At 42.4% G+C, this 23,144-nt stretch overlaps 2 protein-coding genes across 5 annotated transcripts in view; one reads left to right on the top strand and one right to left on the bottom strand.

The window, feature by feature from the left end:
- LOC106841738 (acyl-coenzyme A synthetase ACSM1, mitochondrial-like) overlaps positions 1–18,879 on the bottom strand; it is a 43,588-nt gene extending 24,709 nt beyond the window's left edge. The window contains exons 1-6 of one of the 3 annotated variants that reach the window (XM_014857886.3): positions 18,714–18,879; positions 13,972–14,210; positions 8,930–9,140; positions 6,428–6,635; positions 5,237–5,377; positions 2,819–2,978 (exon numbers count right to left, since the gene is read on the bottom strand). In XM_014857886.3, coding sequence (XP_014713372.2) covers positions 2,819–2,978; positions 5,237–5,377; positions 6,428–6,635; positions 8,930–9,140; positions 13,972–14,163 — 912 coding nt within the window. In that variant the 5' untranslated portion in view covers positions 14,164–14,210; positions 18,714–18,879. Of the gene's footprint in view, positions 1–2,818; positions 2,979–5,236; positions 5,378–6,427; positions 6,636–8,929; positions 9,141–13,971; positions 14,230–18,713 lie in introns of all 3 variants that reach the window. The other 2 variants (XM_044747341.2, XM_044747342.2) reach the window with 2 other exon arrangements.
- The window catches only part of LOC106841728 (protein disulfide-isomerase-like protein of the testis), a 91,320-nt gene that overhangs the window by 45,466 nt on the left and 22,710 nt on the right, over positions 1–23,144 (top strand). The window lies entirely within an intron of this gene.

A 23,144-nucleotide genomic window follows, 5' to 3' on the forward strand; every position in this document is an offset into this window, starting at 1 on the left:
TTGGAGCCAGATTACTTAGGGTCTACAGTGTCTAGTTTTCAACATTGTTTAGCTAGAGGTGGGAGTCCTTCAGAAATTTTGGATCAGGGTGGAGATCTGCTGGGAGAGCCAGGAACACTAAAAGGAAGAGAATGTGAGTTTGGGGGTCTGCCTGACCTGAATTCGAATCCTGTTACTTCATTTCTCTGCAACTCTGTTTCCTCATCTGTAAAGTGGGAATATCCCTACCTTCCATGTAGAACCATGATGAGGTATGATGGGCGCTTAGGAGAGCTCTGCCTCCACCCTCTGTCCCTCTCTTTATGAGTCTAATCAGCTTTTAATCTCTGGTTTCTACCTCTGCAATATCTCACATTCACATTCTCTTTGTAAAAAATTTTACTTCTATCCTCACCTCCAGTCTCACTGTGGCACCTGCAAAGAGTACTTGTCCAAGCCCTCGTTCTATCCCACTCCAGCCACCTTGGTGTCTGTAACCCTGACCTGGACATAGAGCATTGGATCAGTATCCTGGTGACAGACAATTGACTTAAACTGGGCCACTAGGCTTCTAGTTGTCTGGCCTGGTCATCTGGAAAGGGAAAATATCAACCCCGGAAAGCTGCGGCCGCCATGTTTGGCTCAGCGCATGTCAAGAGCGAAACTAGGTCTGCAGAGAGAAAGAAGGGAGCAGATATACAGAGAAAAGCAGAGGAGATGCAGAAGCTGCCTCCATTCCTGGTGTCTTTCTGGTTCCTGTTCCAGACCCTTCAGGCTCAGCCTCTCCTCTTCTAGCATCCTGGCATGTCTCATTGTCCTCCCCCCATATATCCCTTTTTCCATTAAGCTACTTTGAAGTGAGTTTCTGGTACTTGCACCCAAGGGAGTGTTGTTTAGTACATAAGAATTAGAGATAGTAGGTGTCATGGGTCTTGCCCAGAGCCTGGTGCTTACTAAGTCCTCACCAAACATTGGCTCTGGTCGTTATTGTCTAAGTTGTAATTTATGACTCATCTTGGTGCTTTGCAGCTTTTGGTAGGATTGTGCAGCAGGCAACAGGGGCTCTTGCAACAGATCTGGAAGAAAATCCAAGTTGAGGGGGTGGGCAGAGAGGAAATGGAGGGGAAGTTTTGTTTTGTGAATTTAAACAGTAAATTTTTAATTTAACATTTTTTGTTTTAGTCAATATCTCCCAACTTTCATAAGAGGGACTGAATAAATTAAAATTAATTTAAACTAAATTAAAATTTTATTAAAAATTCACAAAAGTAGTAATTGGAGATAAATCAAAATAACTGAACTTTCAAATACTGGGAGGGGGTGGTTTTTGATCAGTTTGTAGAATTAACACTTTGCAATAATTCAAGCTTAAAACACGCTAGCACTTTGGGGGCACTCTGTGTAGTGGAGGGAGGATTAGACCTGGTAGGGTGGGGTGCAGGGAGGTGGACTCAGTGTTTTCTGTGCAGCTTTAAGCCTCAGGGACTGGCAGAATGTGGGAAGTAATGATGATGGAGAGGCGGATACTGATATGGGGGCAGGGAATGAGAAGTGGGAAGTGCAGTTCAAGGTGCTGCAGGAATGATCAGATGGACTTGATCAACCAGCAGATAAACATGGGAGAATTCGCATGGAGAGAGAAGACCAGACCCAAGGTGCCATTTCAAGAGCTACCTGAACTGATGTGCTTGCTGGAGAAATGGACGTGAAGGAAGAAGAGAAGGGAGAGGAAGGGTGAGGGCAGACCCTTGGAGGACTGCAATGTTCTGGAGTAAGCTGGGTGAAGAACAAGCGGCTGCAGCAAGTGGAGAATGTTCTAGGGAGAAGTTTGATATTAAGGAGGAAAGACAAGTTAGTCTAATGTGTACCAGGGTGAAGGGAAAGTATTTTTAGGATGGGAAAACTTGAAAATGTTGATGGACTGAAGGAGTAGAGTTAATGCAAAGTGAGAGATTAAAAATACAGGAGAAAAGATTTAATAGATTAAAGATTAATAGGGAGGGTCCCCTAACAGAAGGGCAGGGAAGAGCAGAATCCCCAGTGGTTGTGGGGAGAGGTGGACTTTGAGAGTTGGAGAGGCAAGTCTGCCTCTGAGCAAGGGTGCTAGTGGAGAGGCAAAGAGAAGTTTCAGGTGAAGGGAAGCGCATTGAAGGAGTTCATGCAGGTAACCTCAATTATCATCGTGATGTTTGCATAGCAATAACAGCAACTGCTACCACTTATTGAGTGTTTTCTCTGTTCCAGCCTCAGGGCTAAGCACTTTATTCACTTTGCCTATGTCATCTCATTAATATTCCCAACAATTTTATGAGGTAGTAACTATTAACCAAAACTCCCATTTTACAGATAAGGAAACTGAGGCTCAGAGTGGCAAGTAAACCACTTGTCAGTGTCAAACATGGGATAAGAAACTGGATCTGTCATATTCCAAGCACTCTGTTTTTCAAAACTTCATTAAATTGAGTAACCACACACACACACACACACACCAGCTACCTGGCCCTGGTGGAGCCAGGATCCAGGATCCAGGAGATCTGAGCTTGTTCTGGTTGCTTTAATTTCCCAAAATGTATATTCTGGGTCCCAAGGTCACAAAATTTGATCTACATGTCTGGGGAAGGGCTTGGAAATGTGTATTTTCTTCAAGGTTACGTCTTGATGTGATTCTGATACAATGATTGATTCAGTGCTTCATACTCTGAGAAACCCAGAATGAGGGTTGTATTAGCTCATTGCCTTCTTTGCCAAATAAAATATTTCTCGACAAGGTCCAGCTTTTGAGCTTGAAACATTAGTTTCCTCTGGGAGTATGTTGACTCTGGAAGGTTAGTGTTCTTACCTGGACAATTACATTGTGGTCAAACTGGGGCAGATGATGGACAAAGACTGTAGACCCTGCTGTCCATGGTTCAAGCATGGATGCCAAGGTAGCCGTAATCCAGCCTGGGTCTGACAGGCACCAGAAGACATCAGACGTCTTCAGCTGCAGCAATTTCCTGCTAACTCCAAAATACAGTGGCCTCAGCTATGTGATCATGGGAGGGTGTGATCAAGGGATGGGGACTCTGGTTTTCAGGGACAACACACCTGTCTCACCATCAGTTCATGTAGTTTCTGTGGGGCTCCAGACCCACTCCCATCCCAGCTCCCCAAAGTATGCCAAATCATATTTCCTGGTCACATGTGACTTCAACTGGTTCCATCAGAATGATTCCTAAGGCTTCCACTGGGAATGCTGGGACAAAGTCTGTTGCTCTTTTCAGATTCAAATCTGTTATTGACATGGTCTTGGGTGATGCTGGCAGCCAGTATGGGAAAATAATGGATGAGCCTTTCTGAGAACAATACCAAAACATAGCAGAAACAGAGCTGATAGATGGAGAGACAAAAACCTAATCCAGAGGCTATCTTGCTATGTCTGAAGCCGAACTCTGGAGGGCCCTGCTTCATGATCCAATAAACTCCCTTATTCACTCTTTGGCTTAGTGATGTAGATTGGGCTTTCTGTCATTTGCAATGGAGAGAGTGGGAGACAGAGACATAGACAGAGACTTAATTAATATTCCATCTTGGCAAAGGACTGGAAACGAATTGCCAAAAGGCAATAATTGGAAGGTGGAGTGGAGAAGGTTTCTCATTTCTCTACTATACTCTTACTGTTTCTGAGGGAACTCTGTGTGCAAAACTCCTTGAGGAAACACCACTTAGCACACACAACTCAGAAACACAACAAAGATTACTTCTTTGACAAGCTTTTCCACTAGTAGGAAGTGACTTTGATAAGCCATCCACACTCCCTCTTCTCATCTCTCTTATGATTGCGGCTCACCCACAGGAAATTACTAGCTAGGAGGACCTCTCTTCTGAGCTTCAGACCAAACTATCCACTGACCGTCTCTTCTGTGGTGTCGCTGAGGCACACCCACAGCTGATCCTAATCTCTCCTGCCTACCTTGGGCCAATTCTTTCTCCTCCAGTATTTTCTGTATTTCAGTGAACGTCATTACTGTCCTTGAAACTGTCCAAGCTCGAAATCTGGGAGTCAACCTTGACTTCTTACCTCTTATCTCCCACATCTAGCCAAAAGATCCTGTCTATTCTGTCTCCTAAAATTTCAAATGTATTAACTCCTTTCCTGTCTCTGGCACCTTGTCCAAGCCACTACCATTTTGGATTATTCTAAGGCCCTCTTACTAGTCTTTATAACTCCATTTTAACTTTTTTCATTCCATTCTCCATCTTGCAGGCACAGTGATCTTCTCAAAATACAAATCTGATCAGGTCTCTCACTTGCTAAAAATCTTTCAATACCTCCCCATTGTTTTCCTAAGAAATTCCAAACTCTACACCAAGGGCCACAAGCCCCTGCATGATGTGGGCCCTGCTCACTTTCCCAAATCCTTCCACCTGTCCCTCACCCGCCACCCTGAGCACCAGCTATTGCCAAGTCTCTGCAGTTCTATGAATGCTACTTTTGGTATCTTTGTGCCTTTGCCCTTATTTTTCAGACTGCACAGAAAGCCCTCCCCTTCTTTCCACCCCTATTCCTCCAGGGTTTTTCTACTCAATTGTTACCATTAATGCAGATACCCACTGCCCACAAGAAGCCTTCTCTGCCCCTGGTCTGGTTAATAAGTTAGAAAATATATAGAACTTGGTCTAGTCTAATTATTACTAGTTGGGGGAGGGGCAGAGAAGGTGTTTGGTTTAAAGTTGATTAAATGATTAACCCAGGGCTACAGCTTCAGCCTGTATGATTCCTTGCTCTAGGTTGGGGCAGGGGCTTGGTGTGGCTTGGTTCCAGGTGTAATTTTCCCTAAGAGCTCACGATTGGGAAACTCCAAGTCTGATTTGTCCATAATGGAAGAAAAGAGAGGACCTGTCACCTCAGGTCACAGTGCTAGAACATTCTGTCTTTCCCCACCAAACCCTGCAACCACTGACAGGGACACAATGTCTTGGCATTTATGTGGTTTGCAGAATTCCTACTGCCTCCACCCTCATTTCCTCCACACCTTCTGCGAACATGCTCAGGCAGGACCCAAATGTGCCTCCTTTCATTCGGAGGCCTCTGTCAGCAAACACTTAGGATTCCCAGCCTTCACCTCTTAGGCCCTTGGTGGTCTGAACGAGAGCAGAAGGGAGAAACAGGATGGAGTCCATTCTACTTAGAGCCCCTTTCCCAGCACACACACACAGACACCCACACCACCCCAGGTCTGTGGCCCAGCCTCTAAGTCGGTGCCCTCTTTCCTACCATGAAGGGAAGGAGGATCGTAAGGCCAGTCCCTGGTTGTGTTTTGCCATCTTGGGCAAGCCCGCGGTCCCACTAGTGAAGAAGATGGCCATTGGGTCCAGGGTCTTTGACTTAACACAGGTGTGATCTGAGGATGCTGATCTGCAAAGGGATTCAAAAAAGGAGAGAAGTCATGTTTCCTGTTTTTCCATCCTCTAGGGAATAAAAAGAAACAATACGAGGCTTGGGGTTGAAAACTGGGGGTTTGCAACACTGGAGGAAAGACTGGTTCTCCCAGTGTTTGGCATCAAATCGAGTTTGTGAGTGACTTGCAAAAGAGGACTGACATTTCTTCATTTAAAAAATGGGGACAATACAGTGGATTGTTTTTTAATTGAGCAAACATTGAAATACCACTGAAATGTTACAGGCACTGTTCTAAATGATTTACAATTAAGAACCCATTCAACCTTCAGAGCAACTCTGAGAGGTGAGTACTGCTCTTATATGCCCATTTTGTGGATGAGGAAATGGAGGCTCAGAGAGGGTAGGTAACTTGCCTGAAGACATATAGCCAGCAAGTGGCAGAGCCAGAGTTCAAACCCAGACAGTCTGATCCATGGACTGTGCTCTTTATCACACTACTAAGCTTGTTTTTTACACAAACCAGCTTTACATGAATTTAACTCCATGACAGTGGTGATGAGGGGTGGGGTAGAGAAAGTGAGGGAGAGTGAGAGTGAAAGAAACATATCCAGCACCTGCCCTGGTGTGAGCCTAAGATGACAGATAGAACCTGCAGTTCCCTCAGTCGGCCTGGATTCCTGGGAGCGTCTCATCATTTATTTATTTATCTCATCATTTTACTTATTATACACAAATAATATTTTAGATCTTCTACAAGGAAGACAACACAATAACCCTCTGACTTTAAACATCTCCTTTGTACAGTCCCAGGATGGTTATGCTTTAGTGAGAGAAGCACAGGAATTCAATTTCCTTATATTACAGAGAAAGCAACCACAGCCAAGAGAGGGGAAGGAACCAGCCCAGGGTCACACAGCAAGGCAGTGGAATAGCCAAGAAGAGACGTTTTCTGGTCTCAGACCTGGTGAGCTTCCCACCACTGGCTGTCTGTCTACCAGCACTTGGGAGTGGAGGGTCTTCTCCCACCATTCCTCATAAAGCACATTCATCAGACCAGAAACTCACTTAATCAGTGATCGGAAGTCCAGCCACCCTTTACGGCTGTGGTCAGACACCAGGAACTTGATTTTCAGAGCAGGACACTCAGAAGCCACAGAGTCCACCTCTGGAGCAAGTGTATCTGTGGTTATTATGCCCTTGGCTTTAGACACTTGCAGTCGGTAGAGAATGTCCCTGGCCTTCATTAGGGTGGTTCCTGGCATGAAGACAATCCCTGGGGATGAGAAAGGAACAGTTTGTTTCAGTTTTTCTTTCATAACCATGGGCTTCAGGCATGGCTTATCTGCATAGAAATCCCCTAACCTCTTGCTAACAAAGTACAGTCTGAAGACCAGCAGCATCAGCACCGCCTGATACACAGAACATCATGCCCCACCTTAAACATACTGAATCAGAATCTGCATTTTAACAAGATGCCCAAGTGATCCTCATGCACATTAAAATGGGAAAACGCTACTGTGACCTTTTCTACACTAGATGGATCCAGCCAGTAGACAAGTGGATCCTGCTTTACACAACTTTACATGGGATCTGGGAATGTAGATGCAAGTAGGACGCTGTCCCTGCATCAGCACTAGCTGCATCCCTGCCCCCATCTTTCTCCTCTCATTTCCTTCTCTGTCAGTTCCTTGTTGTCATCTTGAATCTCTTCTCTTTCCTTCATTCCTTATATCCAAATGTAACCTCATTGTCCTTTGAACTTTCCTCCCTTCCTTTCCATCTTCCATCACCACTTTGTGTGCTCATATCGGATCCTAATCTCTCCACCAGATGCCCTGCCCTGAATCTTCCTATGACCCGTATTTCATATTATCACCTGCGTAAGTTCCATAGAGCACTGACTTTTCCCCTCCACATTTCTTCTCTGCACTAACACCTGTGCCCTCTCTCAGGAAAACACCACATTCCCCATCCTGACATTGAAGGTGCTGCCCACTCTCTAACTTTCTCTCCTACAACTCTATCCTCTATTTCAAAATAGCCATTCTTCATCTAGGCTGCTTCTGACTCTAAGCCTTTGCATGTGTGATGCCCATTCATGGAATTTTCATCCTTTGCTTCTATTCCTCCTTAATTCTGCTCATTCCAGGGGCCTCTGCTCATGTCTTGGATTTCCCATGGGCCATCTTAGATCTACAGATGACACGGTTTCTCTATGCTCCCTCTGTCATTGCTGTTAGGTCTTGATTCCACATGACTTTGATGGATGAACCAACTATTTTATTTGTCAGAGAATATTAGCAAGAGAGAGAGAGAAAGAGAAATATGAGCAGGAGCATGACAGCTTGTTGTATGAACATGCATAGAAGAACTGAAGTGATTTAAAAAATCCTTGACTCCAAGATTGATTCTAAATTATACAGCTAAATAGATAGATAGGCATTTAAAAGAGGAAGGGAAATCTCTACAGAAAAACGTTAACTAATAAATGTAGATGGAATGCTATAAATACAAAATCCTCATCTAAAACCACCATAATAATAGTCAATTCAGTCAAGAATCTTCACTGGATACACAAATCATGGGGTGAGAGACTGTTGAGGAAAAGGATATTCACACAGTCTCATAAAAATTACACCACAGATCACTTGTTAATTACAAGGGGAAAAGGTGCCTTTACAAAGGTGGATATCAGCTCACTAGAGTGATAAAATAATATCACTGTGATGGGACAAACCAACTCATATACCCCTTAATGTGATGCACTGAGAAAGACACAACATCACCCGTCTACTACTACTAAAAATGTTTAACCTGAATGTAATCACAAAGCAAGAATCAAAAATACAAATTCTGAGGGAAATTCTGCAAAACAACTGGCTTAGATACTTCAAAAATGTCATTGTTATGCAGAAAAGGCTAGGAAACCATTCTAGATTATAGACTGAGGAAACATGACAACTAAATGCAATGCATGATCCTTGATTAGATTTTTGGATTTAAAGAAAAAAATGCTATAAAGGACATTATTGGGACAATTGAGGAATTTTGACTATGGATATATATCGGGTAACTATATTGTATCAACATTAGACTTCTTGTATGATAGCTATTGTAGTTCTGTGAGGGGAATGTCTTGGATCTTAGCAGATGCATATCCAGTGTTTATGCGTATTTATCTGATATTTATGGATGTCACAATGTCTGCAACCGATTCTTAAATGACTCATTGGGGAAGAGGCCCTTAAATATGGCAAAATTTTAACAATTGATGAATCTTTAAAAAAGGTAATAGTTCCTGAGACTGTGCAAGACAAAGTGTGCGCATGTGTGTGTGTGTGTGAGAGAGAGAGAGAATGGGAGAGAATTACGACATTGTGTTTGAGAGTGAGTAAGTGCGAGGGAGAGAATGAGTGACAAAGAATAAAAGAATATATGAGGGAATCTGAGAAGGAGAAAGACTGTGAAGAAGAAAGAAGGCAGGGAAAGAGAAAGAACCTAATAGTGCAGGACCAAATGACTTTAGGTCAGCCCTAAGGTCTATTGTGCTCTCTCTGAGTCACTGACCTGTTCGGATGCAACCCACAGTCACCAGCCACCACTCAGGCACTCGAGGCAGAATCAAGGCCAGATGGTCTCCCTGTCGCAGGCCACCGGTTTGCGTGAAGACGTTGGCTGCACGGCGGGTTAAGTCTGTCATCTCTCTGAAACTCCACTTCACTTCATCCCCTTGGTCATTCACCCACCACAGGGCTGGGTTTGGACCTCTCTTGCCCTCCTGGTCAAGATCATACACCATGTGTTACTTCCTGCTTCGAAGGAAAAGGGCACTTATTTGGCCAATCCACTCATATTCCAGGGTGAGGACTGGAGTCAAGGACTAAGACCCCATTTTAAAGCATTTAAAGAGCCAAGAGAAGTTAGGAGTGGGTGTGATGCAGCCAACTTCTTCTGACCTAGTGTAGCCACCTCCTCTCAAGTCACATAAAACCATGAACAGCCTTCGTGTCTCCTATTGAAGACTTAAAGCTCCCTTCTCCCAGATGTCTGTCTGAGTTCCCCTCTTTGCCTCAGTTTTCTCATCTATGAAATGGCAACAATAATACTACCTGGAAGGTAGTGAAGTTTAAATGAGTTATTTAAAGGAGTAAAGTGTATATACTAGTGCCTGGCCCAAGTAGGTGCTCAATAAATATTACTATTGTTATTATTGATACACAATAAAATAAAAGAAGCTAATTTAGTTCCTGAATACTTGGGGGAATTTATTTTTAATAAACTACTTCTGGGGTGAAATCAGCAAGAAGACAGACTAGGAAGCGCCAGGCCCTCATTCCTTCAAGGAAACATCAAGTAAGTAAACAACAGACCAAAATGGTTTTGTGGGAGCTCTTGAAATAGTTAAGGATCTGCAGCAACCCACAAGTGCCCAAACAATAAAAGCCATGCTCAAAATGATAGGAAATTTCGTGATGTTTTTGCTTACTCTTGCACTACCCCTTCTCTGATGTGGAACAGCATGGTCAGGAAGAAGCCACAAAATTCCCAGCCCCTCCTTGGGACAGAAGGAAAAGAGTGGAACTTGTTTGTGATCTTCTGGCTTGTCTAGAGGCCACCTGAGGGACTGGTTTCTGATTCAGTGCTTAAACAGGAGGGGTGGCAAAGTTTGAGTTTCAGGTTGAAAGTCTCTGAAAGCAGTGGTAGATGCCATGGTGTGTGAAGACTGTAGACCTGTAGCCTCTTAGGGACAAGAAACTACAGACAGAGGAATACAACAGAATATCTAAGGCCCCAAGAAGAAGCAAGGATGAGACTTTTATGGAAATTACAGTTTATAAGATCAGCTATGTGCATGGGAAAACTGGAAAAAAGAACATGCACAGGCCCAGAAAAGAAACATGCCAGGAAAGACCTGAGATAGCCTTAAGTTTTCACACTGAGTAAATTATTAATGGTCTTCTTCTGCATGGAGCCAATCTGCAAAGACTGAGAAAGGTGGCTGCTTTTTTCAAATGTCCAGTTTTCAACAAAAGATCACAAGGCCTACAAAGAAACAAGAAAATATGGCCCACTCAAAGGAACAGAATAAATCTCTAGAAACTGACCCTAGAGAAACCCAGGCTTGAGCTACTAGACGAAGACTTTTAAAGGACTCTCTTAAATATGCTGAAAGACCTAAAGGAAAACATGAACAAAGAACTAAACAAATCAGGAAAATGATAGATGAACAAAGTGAGATGATGAACAAAGAGACGGAAATTACAATAAAGGACCAAACAGAAATTCTGGAGCTGAAAAATACAATAACTGAATCGAAAACCTTACTAGAGGGGTTCCACAGCAGACTCAAATAGGCAGAAGAAAGAATCAGTAATCTTGAAGACAAGTCATTTTAAATTATTGAGTCTGAGGGGCAAAAAGAAAAAAAATGAATAACAGTGAATGGAGACTGAGGGACTTATGGAATAATACCAAGTAGACAAATATACACATTATCAGAGTCCTAGAAGAAGAGAGAGAGAAAAAGGAGACATAGAGTTTATTTGAAGGAATAATGTCTGAAAACTTCCCAAATTTCAGTAGAGACACGGATATACACACACAAGAGGCTCAATGAACTCTAAGTAAGAAAACCCAAAGAGATCCACACAGTCACACCTTATAATCAAACGACAGAAGCCAAAGCCAAAGAGAGACTCTTGAAAGCAGCAATAGGAAAGCAATTATTCATCTATAAGAATTACTTAATAAGATTTTCAGTGGAATGCAGGCCAGAAGGCAGTGGGATGGTACATTTAAATTGTGAGAGGGAAAAAACTGTTAACCAAGAATTCTATATCCAGCAAAATTATCCTTCAAAAGTGAGGGAGAAATTACGACATTCTCAGATAAACAAGTTGAGGGAGTTCATTTACACTAGACTTTCCCTATGAGAAACACTAAAAGGAGTCTTCAAGTTGAAATGAAAGGACAGTACAGAGCAACTCAAATATGAGAATATGATAAAAGGAAATGAGAAGAACATCAAAACGTATCACTACAAAAAATCAACCAAGCGTAAAGGAAGCCTGTAAAAGAGGGAATAAGGGGAAAAAAAGCTATGACATCAAAAAAATATCGTGGCAATAGTAAGTCCTTCCCTATCAGTAACTACTTTAAATGTAAGTGGACTAAATTTCCCAATCAGAAGATAAACATTGGCAGAATGGATAAAAAAACAGGATCAAACTGAATGCTGTCTACAAAATGATAGAATATGATAAAACCAATTTAAAAACTCTCAGAAGTTTCTTGCAATAAAAATGCTCACAATATAATATCAATTTTAAAAAGCAAAACCATATTTACATTATAATCCAAATTAATATCAGTAATATTAATTAATTCATTCAATATTACCTACTTCTAATTATTTCTAAGGCTAAATGTTTTTAGATGCCATTATGTTCTTACACCAAAAAGATACAATGGTAAACAAGACACACATACACATATATATGTAAATTATTTTAAATATTTATGGCCAATTTTTATTTTCTTGTTTAAATTAACTTTCTTATTTTCCCCTTGTTTTCTGTAATGAGCATGCTTTTTTTAAAAAGATTTCATTTTTTTTAAATTCTCAAAACAAAACGTGTTCATGGATCAGCTTCTTGGTGATGCTTGTTAAGTTGTAAGGGCAGATCCAGGAAGCCAGAGTGGACTATGGTGGCATACCTTCTGGAGGGTCTTTCATGAGAGCAGCATTAAGACCTATGGAGCTTGTAATACAAATTTCAAGATTAATTGATTCCACAAATGTTTATCAAGGGACTGCTAGGTGTCAGGCACCATGCATCACTAGGAAGACACTGACCAAGGCAACTAGAAAAGTGGAAACAGACAGATCAGAAGTGTTGTGAGACTGAAAATTAATGAGATGGGGGTCCTATGGGTGGGAGAAATTTGGATATATGGAGGAATTGACCATGACTGATAATGATGATATAAGACCCAACAAAGACTGGCACTCTCTGGGGGAATTTACTTGGTGGTTATCTCCATGGGTTTATGCGTGAACTAACTGATAAGGACTTTATGAAGACAAACAAGGGAAAAGTGATGGCATCACTTCCTCCTCTCTACCTCCTCCCTCTCCATCCCATCTCATGATTCAAAAGGTCTTAACCAGATTTCTGGTCTGGGCAGTGATGAAAGTCAGTTTATAGCCTAAAGGCAGAGATGTTTTGGCATCATCAGATTGTGAGATGAGGTTAGATACAGTGACATATTGCTTACCGATGAGAATACCATTCTGAGTTCTGAGAAACGCATTGTTAGGCAATTTCATCGTTGTGCAAACATCACAGAGTGTACTTAAACAAACCTAGATGGTATAGCCTACTATACCCTTGGCTATATGGTACTAACCTTACGGGGCCACTGCTGTATATGCAGTCTGTCATTGACCAAAACATCCTTATGTGGTGCATAATTGTAATCAATTATAGAATCAGACAGTCCGGATCCAAATCCTGCTCCATCACCTACAAGGTATGTGATTTCCATAGGTTATTTAAACCCTTGGAACCTCAGTTTCCTCATCTGGAAACTGGGGATAATAAAAGTGCTCATCTAATCAGAGTATTAAATGTAAAGTGTTGACATGGCGCATAAAAAATGTTCTCCATAACTGAGGGCTCTATTTTCCTTGGGGTTGTTAGGGAAATTCGCAGGAAGGAAAAAGAAGGAAGTGGGGAGGAAGCCCCCGTGAAAGGCATATAAGCTTTGAATACTAACATATGAATACATGTTCATAGGAAACTTAAAAATTGTATCAACTCTCCAACTCCATCTCAGGTAAATTCTCTCATCTATACTAAGACAATGTTGGGTGAATTTTCATACTGTGCACATCACCAGCTGGAACTTAGTAGCTGGAACACCACCCATTGTCTACCCCAAGTCCTAGTGTGGTCACTGCTGCTCTCTTGGTCTGTCTCTGGGGAAAAGACAAGCCAAGAACTTGGGTTTTTCTGCAGAGGTACGTGACCTCTAGAGGCAACAGGGACTGGTTTCTCCGGACATACCCTAAAGTCATGTTCACACAGGTAGTTGATAGGGAAGATGCCATTTGGACTTGCCACCCTCACAGGAAGGTGGATGACATGCCTTACTTATATGTGTCGGATGCTCATGTGCACAATCAGGTGGTCTGTCCCCTCCCTTTGAGTGTAGCCCAAGTTTGACGAGAGTCAAGCCCAAGTTTGACGAGATGAATTCCAGTTAGACTCACAATCCCATTCATTGAAGACTAACAGACTCAGACTAACATCAATTTGTTGACCTTGTGATCAGAACTTTGTATCTCTTCACAATTATGGAGAACTGACTGTGTACCTGCTGTCTTGTTTCTTAAATGAGATTATCCCCATTTCGCAGATGAAATCACTGAGGTTCAGAGAAGTGAGGAAGTGTCTAGGCTGAGAATTAAACACCAAAACATAAGTTTTTTCCATGACACTGGTAAGCGGAGGCAGAAGCTGTTCTTGGTTCTGTGCCCCTCAGCCTACTAGGAACAAGATAAGGACACTCCTGTTCTCACCCTCCCATCACAGAGGCCTCCTCACCTTCTCCATTTGGGTCCAATAGTCCAATACATCACTTGCAAAGTTAAATTCCTCGGGTGTATCGTAGTCATTCCATCTTGAGGTTTTAGCTCCTGATAAAGGCTGGCAGTGCAGGTGCTGAGGGGCAGGGAAGAAGCCATGGCAGGATTTGTGGATGCCCCAAAGGACCCGGAACCTCATCAGCCACTGCATGGTGGGACAGTCCTCAGGAAGCAGGCACCGAATTCTCAGGTCACCACCTGCCTTGGGAAGAGATGCCTAATAGATTGGTCAGGGAGTAGGAATTTCCTCCACAAAATGGAGGCATATCCCTGGTTAAATTGTTAGAGTTATGGCTTTGTTTTAGCTCACTGGAATTTAGAAGGCATGATTTATTGATTTAAGTGGCGATGTTTCTTCCCAGCTAAGAAAGCACATGGCAGAAAATGATGGGAAGAAGCTGTAGATATTAGATGCGGTTGGGACCCATTCCTGAGGGTCTTCTCCTTCTCCTTCACCTCCTGGGATTTAAATTCAGGATGGCAGCCATGTGGACATCCCTTTTGTGGTAGAAACTCACCATTTGGAAAGTCCTATATCCTATGATATTCTTGCTCCTGAAACCCGTCTTCCCACTGAGCCCAAATGTGTGGTTCTCATGAAAGCTGTCATATTTTTAGATGATTCCACCTCCTGCCTAAAGTTGAGTGGTCCAGGGTTGAGCGGTCATTCCCCATGATTTTTAAATCCAAACTGGGCTAATCATAATACTTCTCCAAAATTTGTGTGTGTCTGCTTGTTACCAAAGAGTATATAAGGTAGTCCCTCTCTGGTGAGACTACCATAAAATGTATACTTTTGGAATTGTCTGTGGTTATGCTTTCTGTCATATGGAGGTATCGGCTCCACATGAGAGAAGAAAACAGACATGCATACATGTGGAGATGAGGGGCAGAGAATATCTCAGAGGAGTTCAAGTCACTGGTTCATATTGTTTACGAGGCCCATCTGCATCTCCATCCCCTCTCTTGTTAATATCCAGTCCTGGATTTTTATGAGCCAACTATTTTTCTTGCCTGAGATTAGGTTTCTGTCACTTGAAACTATAAGGATATTGACAAATGTACACCACCATACTCAGGACAGACGAAGTAAATATCACAGCACCGTCTTTACTGGACTGGGGCCTGGCTTCAGGGTCTTCCCCAGCACAGCTTCCGGGCAGCTGTTACCAATCCATTGGAGTTGACACGTGAAATGAACCTCTGCACCACTCCAGACCCCAACAAATGCCACTAACATAGGAACAGAACCCTCATTTATTAGGGTCCTTCTTGAAATTTGATTGTGAAAATTGGCTTAAGCTGTAACTATCTATCCATGAGGATGTTGCCTGAAGAAGCCACTTTGCACACAGCTTTGAGATTCAAGCACTTTATCACCACAAACAATTAAGCCCCTCCTCCTCAGTTTCAGCAGCAAAATAATCCTGTTTGACAACAGACCCATAGAATAGATCAATAAAACTCGACTTGATTTATTTTTAGGCAGTTTAGACCCATAATAACCTAACCCAAATTAATTTGGATGCTGCCCCAGAACCCCACTAAGTATTTCTAGTAGAGGAGGCAGTGCTAAATATGCAATTGGATTACTGTTGTAGAAAAGAGGATAGATATGTGAAAAGTTCATCCCTTCGAGTTTGCTTGTCAGCACAGATCCTTGGGCCACGTGAACTAAAGTATGTCCTTTTCTCTTTGGGTGCCTATCAATCAATCAACAGGACCATCTTTGGTTTTATCAGAGCACTTTCGGGCAAGAAGACCCTAAGATATCAGCTGGCCCAGACCTGGCCCTTGGAGATATTCCTTTTGGCCCTCAGTCCTTGGAAATAAAATTTGAATTGCCAACACTTAAAATTTGGGAGATTTCATTTAAAAGTCTCGAATGAAGTTTTTTCTTGAAAACTTAGAAGAACACAGGGCCTGTATTTCAAGCTATAACCAACTGGCTGGAGCTGAGAATTTTCTGCTTCACTTAACTGGGATATTTTCCAATGTGACACTCTTTCCAATGCTCCTTATTTTGTCACATATATCTGCATCTCCACTTACTGCTCCTGTCTAGCTCCTATGGACATTTGAGCTTAGAATTCCTGATCTAAGCCAACATCCCAGGAGAGACAGGGACTTCCCCAAGGTTGCAAGGAAAGTTTAATAGCAGAGCTGGTTTCTAGAAGCCCACCTTCTCTGCTATTTTTTTCCAATACATACCTCCCTTCACAGGCAGGAACTGATTTAGAGCAAGAATGCCAGACTCAGTTGCCATTTTTATACATAGGTGTATAAATGACCTCAGGGTCTTCCTTAAAATCCCCAAAGACAATGCAAACAACCCCTTAATAAGTGGCTAAAGACCAAAACAAGAGGGAGAGAAATAGCGAGGAAATTAATTAAGCCTTTATTATGGGCTGAATTATGTCCCCTCAAAATTTGTATGTTGAAGTCGTAACCCCCCAGTACCTCAGAATCTGACTGCATGTGGAGCTAGGATCTTCAAAGAGGTAATTAAGTTAAAATAAGATCATTAGATGGATCCCAATCCACTGTAACAGGGGTCCTTATAAGAAAAGATCAGGACAGAGGGAGAGGGAGAATGCCGTGTGAACATGAAGACAGCTATCCACAAGCCAAGGAGCAGGGCCTCAGAAGAAACCAGCCCCGCCAACATCTTGACTCTGACATCTCACCTACAGATCTGCGAGAAAATAAATTTCTGTTGGTTAAGCCTCCAAGTCTGTGGTATTTTCTCACGGCAGATCTAGCAAACTAACACACCCTTCTTTTTTTAAAATTTTTTTTTGTTGAGATCACATTAGTGTAATTGAATAAAAAAGAAACGACTTTGGCATCATTTTATAAACATGTTTGCAATTCTGATTTAATCATCACCACATGAGAGGGCCAAACACAACGCCCAGCTGAGAACTGAGAGCATAGGAGTCACACAGCACAGGTTCAAATTTCAGCCCCTTCACTCACCACCTACATAACTTCAGGCAATTTTCTTAACCTCTCCCTAAATATGAAAATATTGGCAGCACCTATTTCCTACAGTTGTGGTAATGAATGAGTGAGATTCTGTATAAAGCATTTGGCACAGACTCAGCACAAACAAGAACTCCAGAAATAGGAGCTCTTGTTTGTTAGCACTTTCTCTGGGGAAACTCTCATTGAACAATTAGGCCTCACAAAAAGAAAGAAAGTCCTGAACGTGAACTCTGCCGGGTCCAGCTCCTGCACTAATAGGTCAGAACCTAATCTCACAGTGTGCTAATGGGGCTAAAAGTCAGAGATCTCTGTATGTCTATCCTATGTATATCTATCTTTACAACTATATCTATTTCTGTATCTATATCTATAACTATGCTATTATCTATAGCTATGTCAATATCTGTCACTATCTATATCTATAACTACATATACATCTATATCTGTATTTATATCTATATTTATAACTATTTCAATATCTACATATCTATCACTATATCTGACTATATTGATATTCATAACCACATCTGTATCTATATCTCTACCTATTCTTCACAATGTCTGATGCATGATAGGTACTCAACGAAGTGTTATATTCTTCCCTTTTGGCTGTAATTCAGAAAACTAGAAGATAAAAGTTGGAGAGAGAAAAGCCAGTGTCCCTAGACAAAGTGAAAATTATATAAAAATATATTTTTCATTCGTCAGCTATTTATCGAGGACCTAGTGTGTGCCGTGTATGGTTTTAGATAATCAGAGATTAATTAGACTACAAGAGTTTCTACCCTTTCGGAGTTTGTAGTCTAAGCACATCCTATGAAATAGTTTTGAAGAACGATCTTTTGATGTGCCTTAAAGTGTATTTTGTAGTCAATTTGGCAATGTGGCTTTGAGGGGGGCCAGGCTCACCACTATGTGCCCAGGTGGACAGTGCCTTGAAGAGCTCCTGCAACAGAGCTTTGATTTCGCAAACATTTGCACTGAAAGAGCTCTCTGTTTTATGAGGCAACATATTTAGTGTACTCCGGAGGATCCAAGAGTTACAGAGCCAGGTTAGGCTCCACCACCTACCAGCTAGGTGATCTTGGCCCCTGTTTATATCTGTAAACGTGAGGACACAGTAATAACACCCACCACCCCGCTTCCCACAAGGATCAGTGAAAGAATCTATAGAAATCACTTTGCAAGCCCTGGGTCTAATCCACAATAAGGGCTTAATCAATGTTGAGGCGCTCTCTAACTCCCAGAAACTTCTGAAGCCAAAACTCCCAGGTTAGATATATACAAAAAAATTTTTTTTAATGAAACGCATTCACTCTATATATGTGAACCGACTTCTGCATAATGGAGTTTTCTTTCAAGTGTTCACCTTCTGGGTCTCTTTTGCTCCCCTCTTCCCACAGCCCACCACATTCAGAGTTGCCTAACATGAACTCAATCTCTTTCTATGTGCCAGCCACTGTCCTGGGCATATCACATGTATATTCCCATTTGTCCCTCTTACTCACTATCATGACCCCCATTTTTCAGTGAAGGAAATTAAGTGTCAGAGAAGTTAAGGGATTTGCCCAAGGTCAGCCAACCTGTAAGCAGCGTTGCCAGAACTTGAAACAGCGTTTGCAGATTTTAAAAGTTCAGGGCTCCATATATAGTTTACTGCCCTGTGTCAGATATACACACATACACACACACGTTAAAGAAGCTGTCACTCACCTCAGGCTTACGTGATAATGCCAGGAAACAGTTGGGGTAGGTCTTGGATTCGTATAGAAAAGGGGATTTTGAATATTCAGTTCTCTCTGATCAGAAGTTCCCAGGAATGGGAACACAACAGAACTTGCCTCCTGGCCCCAGCTGGGCTCGGGAACTTGGCAGGAATTGGGTGACAGAGAAGGGGGAGGAGTTGCTCCGGGAGGACAGGGCAGAGCGCAATCACTGGCCCCCGTGGAAAGACAATCGGTTAGAAAAACCTTATATGAAGTCACCACCAATTCTTATGGGATGACTTCCAGAGTGAATGAACAAATAAAATCAAATAGAGCACTTTCACTAGTTCTCTGTGGCTAACTTGCTCCCCTTTCCTAGCCCTGTACCTCCGTTTTCATTCAAATGACAGCCAAGTGGCAGTGTGGCTTAGTAGTTAAAGCCTATGCTCTGGAGGGAGAAAGATTTGGGTTTCAGCCTCAAGTCTGCCAGTTACCATCTCTTTGACCTTTGTCGGCCTTCTTTCTCTATGCTTCAGTTTCCTTATTTGCAAAATTGGGGCAATAATAGTGACACCAATCTCCTTGGTTATTTTGTTGTTATTGTTGTTAGGATTAGATGAAATAATTCATGGAAAGCATATAGCACAGTGCTTGGCATAATCATTGTTGGCTGTTTTTATTAATTTGGGATTCTAAGAAAAACAGTTTGGTATACTAGAAAAATGCAGAGTTTTTTGAATCTTAAAGTCTTGAGCTTAAATCCTGGCTCAGCCACTTATAAGATGGCCCATGGGCAAGTCACTTACCTCTTCTAACCTTTCCATATGAAAAATGGAGGAGTGGGGAGTTGTTAATAAGATTTGTCCCGTGGAATCTTTGGAAGGATTGCATGATATAAAGTCTATAAAGTGCCTGGCCCAGGCATGTGTATGCTGGGTTGATGATGTTGCATTGGAAAAGCCCAGATTCTCATAGATGGTGGCTTGTACTGATAGTTTTCTACTAGAGCCATTATGGGGGTGTTGTTGGGTGATGGGGAATCTCCAGTATCCTGGTCCAACTTTCCCAGCACCTTTTTCCTCCCAACTTCCACGGAACCAGGGAGAAAAATGCCTTTGCTCCAAGTCACCACCGGAGATTTCTGGAGACACCCAGAACATCCCTGCCAGGACTGAGGGGCATGCCTGGCTTCTGAGAAGTGGGTCTTGCTCTTCCTGGCCAATTCACTCATGATGAACTTTCAGCTCAGGACAGGCTTTTATTTTATGGAGTGGAGTGAGGACTAGTTGACCGACCTTAGTAAGTTAAAGATTAAACATCCAAAGAATCACAGTACGAAAAAACACTTTTACTCGAACAGAAGAGGCAGTCACTTTGAGAAGAGAATAGGGACAGGAGGAAGAGTCCACGAGACACTCTCTGGGTCTCGGTAGATCTCCTGCATGGATCTCAGTAGATCTCTCATGTAGAACTGTAACACCACTGCTGTGGTCAAGAAGACAGGCTCTGAGGCCAGGCAGCCTGGATTTGTCTGGCTTTCACCAGTTACCAGCTCTGTGTTATTGAGCAGGTTTCTTATCCCATTGCACCTCAGTTTTCTCATCTCCAGTAGAACTCTCTGAAGATTCCATGCACACTTCTCTTTCATTTCCAAGCCTCTCTTGTAGTTAGGGTGAGGCTACTGAATTCCAGTTCTGGACAATGAACTCCAGGTGGAAGTGACACAAGTCACTTCTGGTCTCAGGCGCTTAAGAGCAGGTATGAGTTCTCTCTCTTCTCCTGACTCAAACCTGAAAACCACGTGGAGATAGTAACACCCAAATCTGGCAGAGATTCTCTCAGCCTAGTTCTCTGAGTGACTTTGTGTGGCCAAGTATCCTGTCAATTTGAGTATTTTACACCCATTACCCTCCTTAATCTATAGTACATTCATTCATTCAATAGATACTTAATGAGAACACTCTAGGTGTGAATACAGCTTTGATCATGTCAGACAAGGTTGCTGCTCTCAAGGAGTTTACATTCCTGTGATAGGGAGGCAAAAGAAAACAAGCAAAAAGTCAATTAAATAGACAAGAGGATGAAACATTATGTGGAAGGTACTGTTATTACCACCATTTTACTAATGAGAATATTGATGCTCAGGGAATTTAAGGTACCTGTCCAATGTCACACAGCCAGGAAACGGCAGAAATAGCATTTGAATCTAGATCCACCTGATGTCTTTTAACAGATGCAATATAATATATATAGCATATATTATATATTATATTAAATGCACATTAACATACTATGATACAAATGTACATGCACACGTACACACAGCTACACCTTGGCTGAAAGCTTTTTCTATTGGAGTTTCCTGTCCACACTCTGACCTGAAATCCAAGTTCCTTTAAAAACAGAGTAATCTGAGTTTTAACTTCCTTCTCCTTGTCTGGCTGCCTTTCTATAATAAATCTCTTTCCTTGTGACAAGTCTGGGACTCCAGTTACTGGCCCTCCTGTGTGGCAGTAAACACACCTCTGTTTGTGTTCCTTGACAATGGCAAGTCAATTGTTTCCTCACTGGTGTCACTGACATAGCTCCTATCTAACTCAGAAGATTACTGAGATCATTGTCTCAGCTACTATTAGAAACTCTTGTTCACATCCATTTATTCATAAAACTTGTAACTTAGGTCCTTACTTCCTGCTGACCAGAGAGAGACAGAAAATAAATAAGTAGACAGACAAGCTACTTTTAGTTGACGAGAAGTGCTATGAAGAAAATGAAAGAGGTGATGTAATGGGAAGTGATGGAAGCGGTTGATACAATCGTCGGGTCATCAGGGAAGAACTGTTCATGGAAGGGACATTTGATCCCAGAGCTAAATGACAAGAAGCACCAGCTGGGTAAAGACGGGGGAGAGGAGCATAGCAAGCAGTGGAGCACCTGGCACCCTAAGACAGGAAAGAACAAGGTCCATCTGAGGATCAGGAGGAAGATTAGTGGTCTAAGTGTCAAGCACAAGGGAGAAAGAGGTAGCACATGAAGTCAGAAAGGCAGGTAGAGGCAAAATCATGTAGGACCTTGAAGGCCATGATGAAGAGTTCAGAATTTATTCTGAGAGTGGGAAGCCATTGGCAGGTTGAAGCAAGGGAATAGTGTCAGTTGATGTATGTTTTGAGAATATCAGCCTGGCTGCTGTTTGGGGAATACTCTATGGAGGTGAGAGAGTGGGAAAGGAGAGCAGGTGGGAAACAGACAGTTGTCCTAGCAACAGGCAATTGCCGGCTGGACTAAGGCAATGGTGGTAGTGATGGTGGTAGGGGGGTTGCAGATGGTAGGTCAGACAGCAGACAAGCTTGGCCCTAGCATCAGGAGTCTTACCCGCGCTGGTAAGGTCATTTCATTCATCTGATGACTCCATAATGCTTTCCCTGGCTTCTTGAACTTTGAACTCTACTCATCATTGGGAGCAAAAGTAGTGGTGGCTTTCTTTCCTCAGCTCTTTTGACTTGGCTTTTTCTGTCTCCAGCTCCAGTTCTTCTTAGATCAGGGGCTTTGAAGTGAGAAAGACCTGGATTGGAATCCTTGTTCCAACACTTACTAGATGATTGACTGGGTAGCTTTTGAGTTTAATATTGCCAATCTTCAGCTTCCTTGGCAGCAAAATGGACTTAATAATAATGCCTGCTTCTTGCAGGCTTGTGCTGAAATGTCAAATGAGATAATATTTGTGAAAATATCCAGCATACAGCAGGTTCTCAATGAAAGTCATTTGGCTTTCACTCTGAATTATCTCCTTCAACCCCCCACCCCCCACCTTCCTAGACTGGGATGGGAGGCCAGATGTTTCTGCTGAAACTCCAGCACCAGCCTGGTGGCCAAGTCAAATTTGAACCTCAGCAGAGCAACAAATTCCCACTTTACAAGCAAAGTCCCTGCTAGCCCTTATGGTGCCTTCGTGAGAATTTTTAAAAGCTTCCCCCTGGGAGGAGGCACTTCTGCTGGGGGTGGCCTGTGCAACCTTCCACAACAGCCTCAATGAGAAAAATTGTGGGTAGATCAAAAAAGGGAGAAAACTACCAATGTGAATATTAATTGTGAATGTCAGGTACCTTCTGGATCATTACCAGTGGGTTTGGGCAAAAATAAAGGAAACCAGATAGTAAGCCTAAGAGAACCATCCCTTTCCATAAGTCAGTGTGGGCAGACAAGGAACGAGCCCCTTTCTGTGCCTCTCAATGACCTGACATGGCATCCCAGTGGGCCACTCAATGGTCCTCAAAGAGGTACAAGTGGTGATGGAATTATGTTCTAAGTCTGTCAGAAACAAACAATCTGCCAAAAGTATACAGTTCTATCTATTTCATCCCAGATAGTTTCCATCCATAAAAATAGAAAAAAAATGCAATCACCCTCTTTGATTCTTACCTGCTTAATTTTCTCCATA

Source organism: Equus asinus, chromosome 14 (assembly GCF_041296235.1).
Source record: "Equus asinus isolate D_3611 breed Donkey chromosome 14, EquAss-T2T_v2, whole genome shotgun sequence".
Classification (NCBI taxonomy): Eukaryota; Metazoa; Chordata; class Mammalia; order Perissodactyla; family Equidae; genus Equus; species Equus asinus.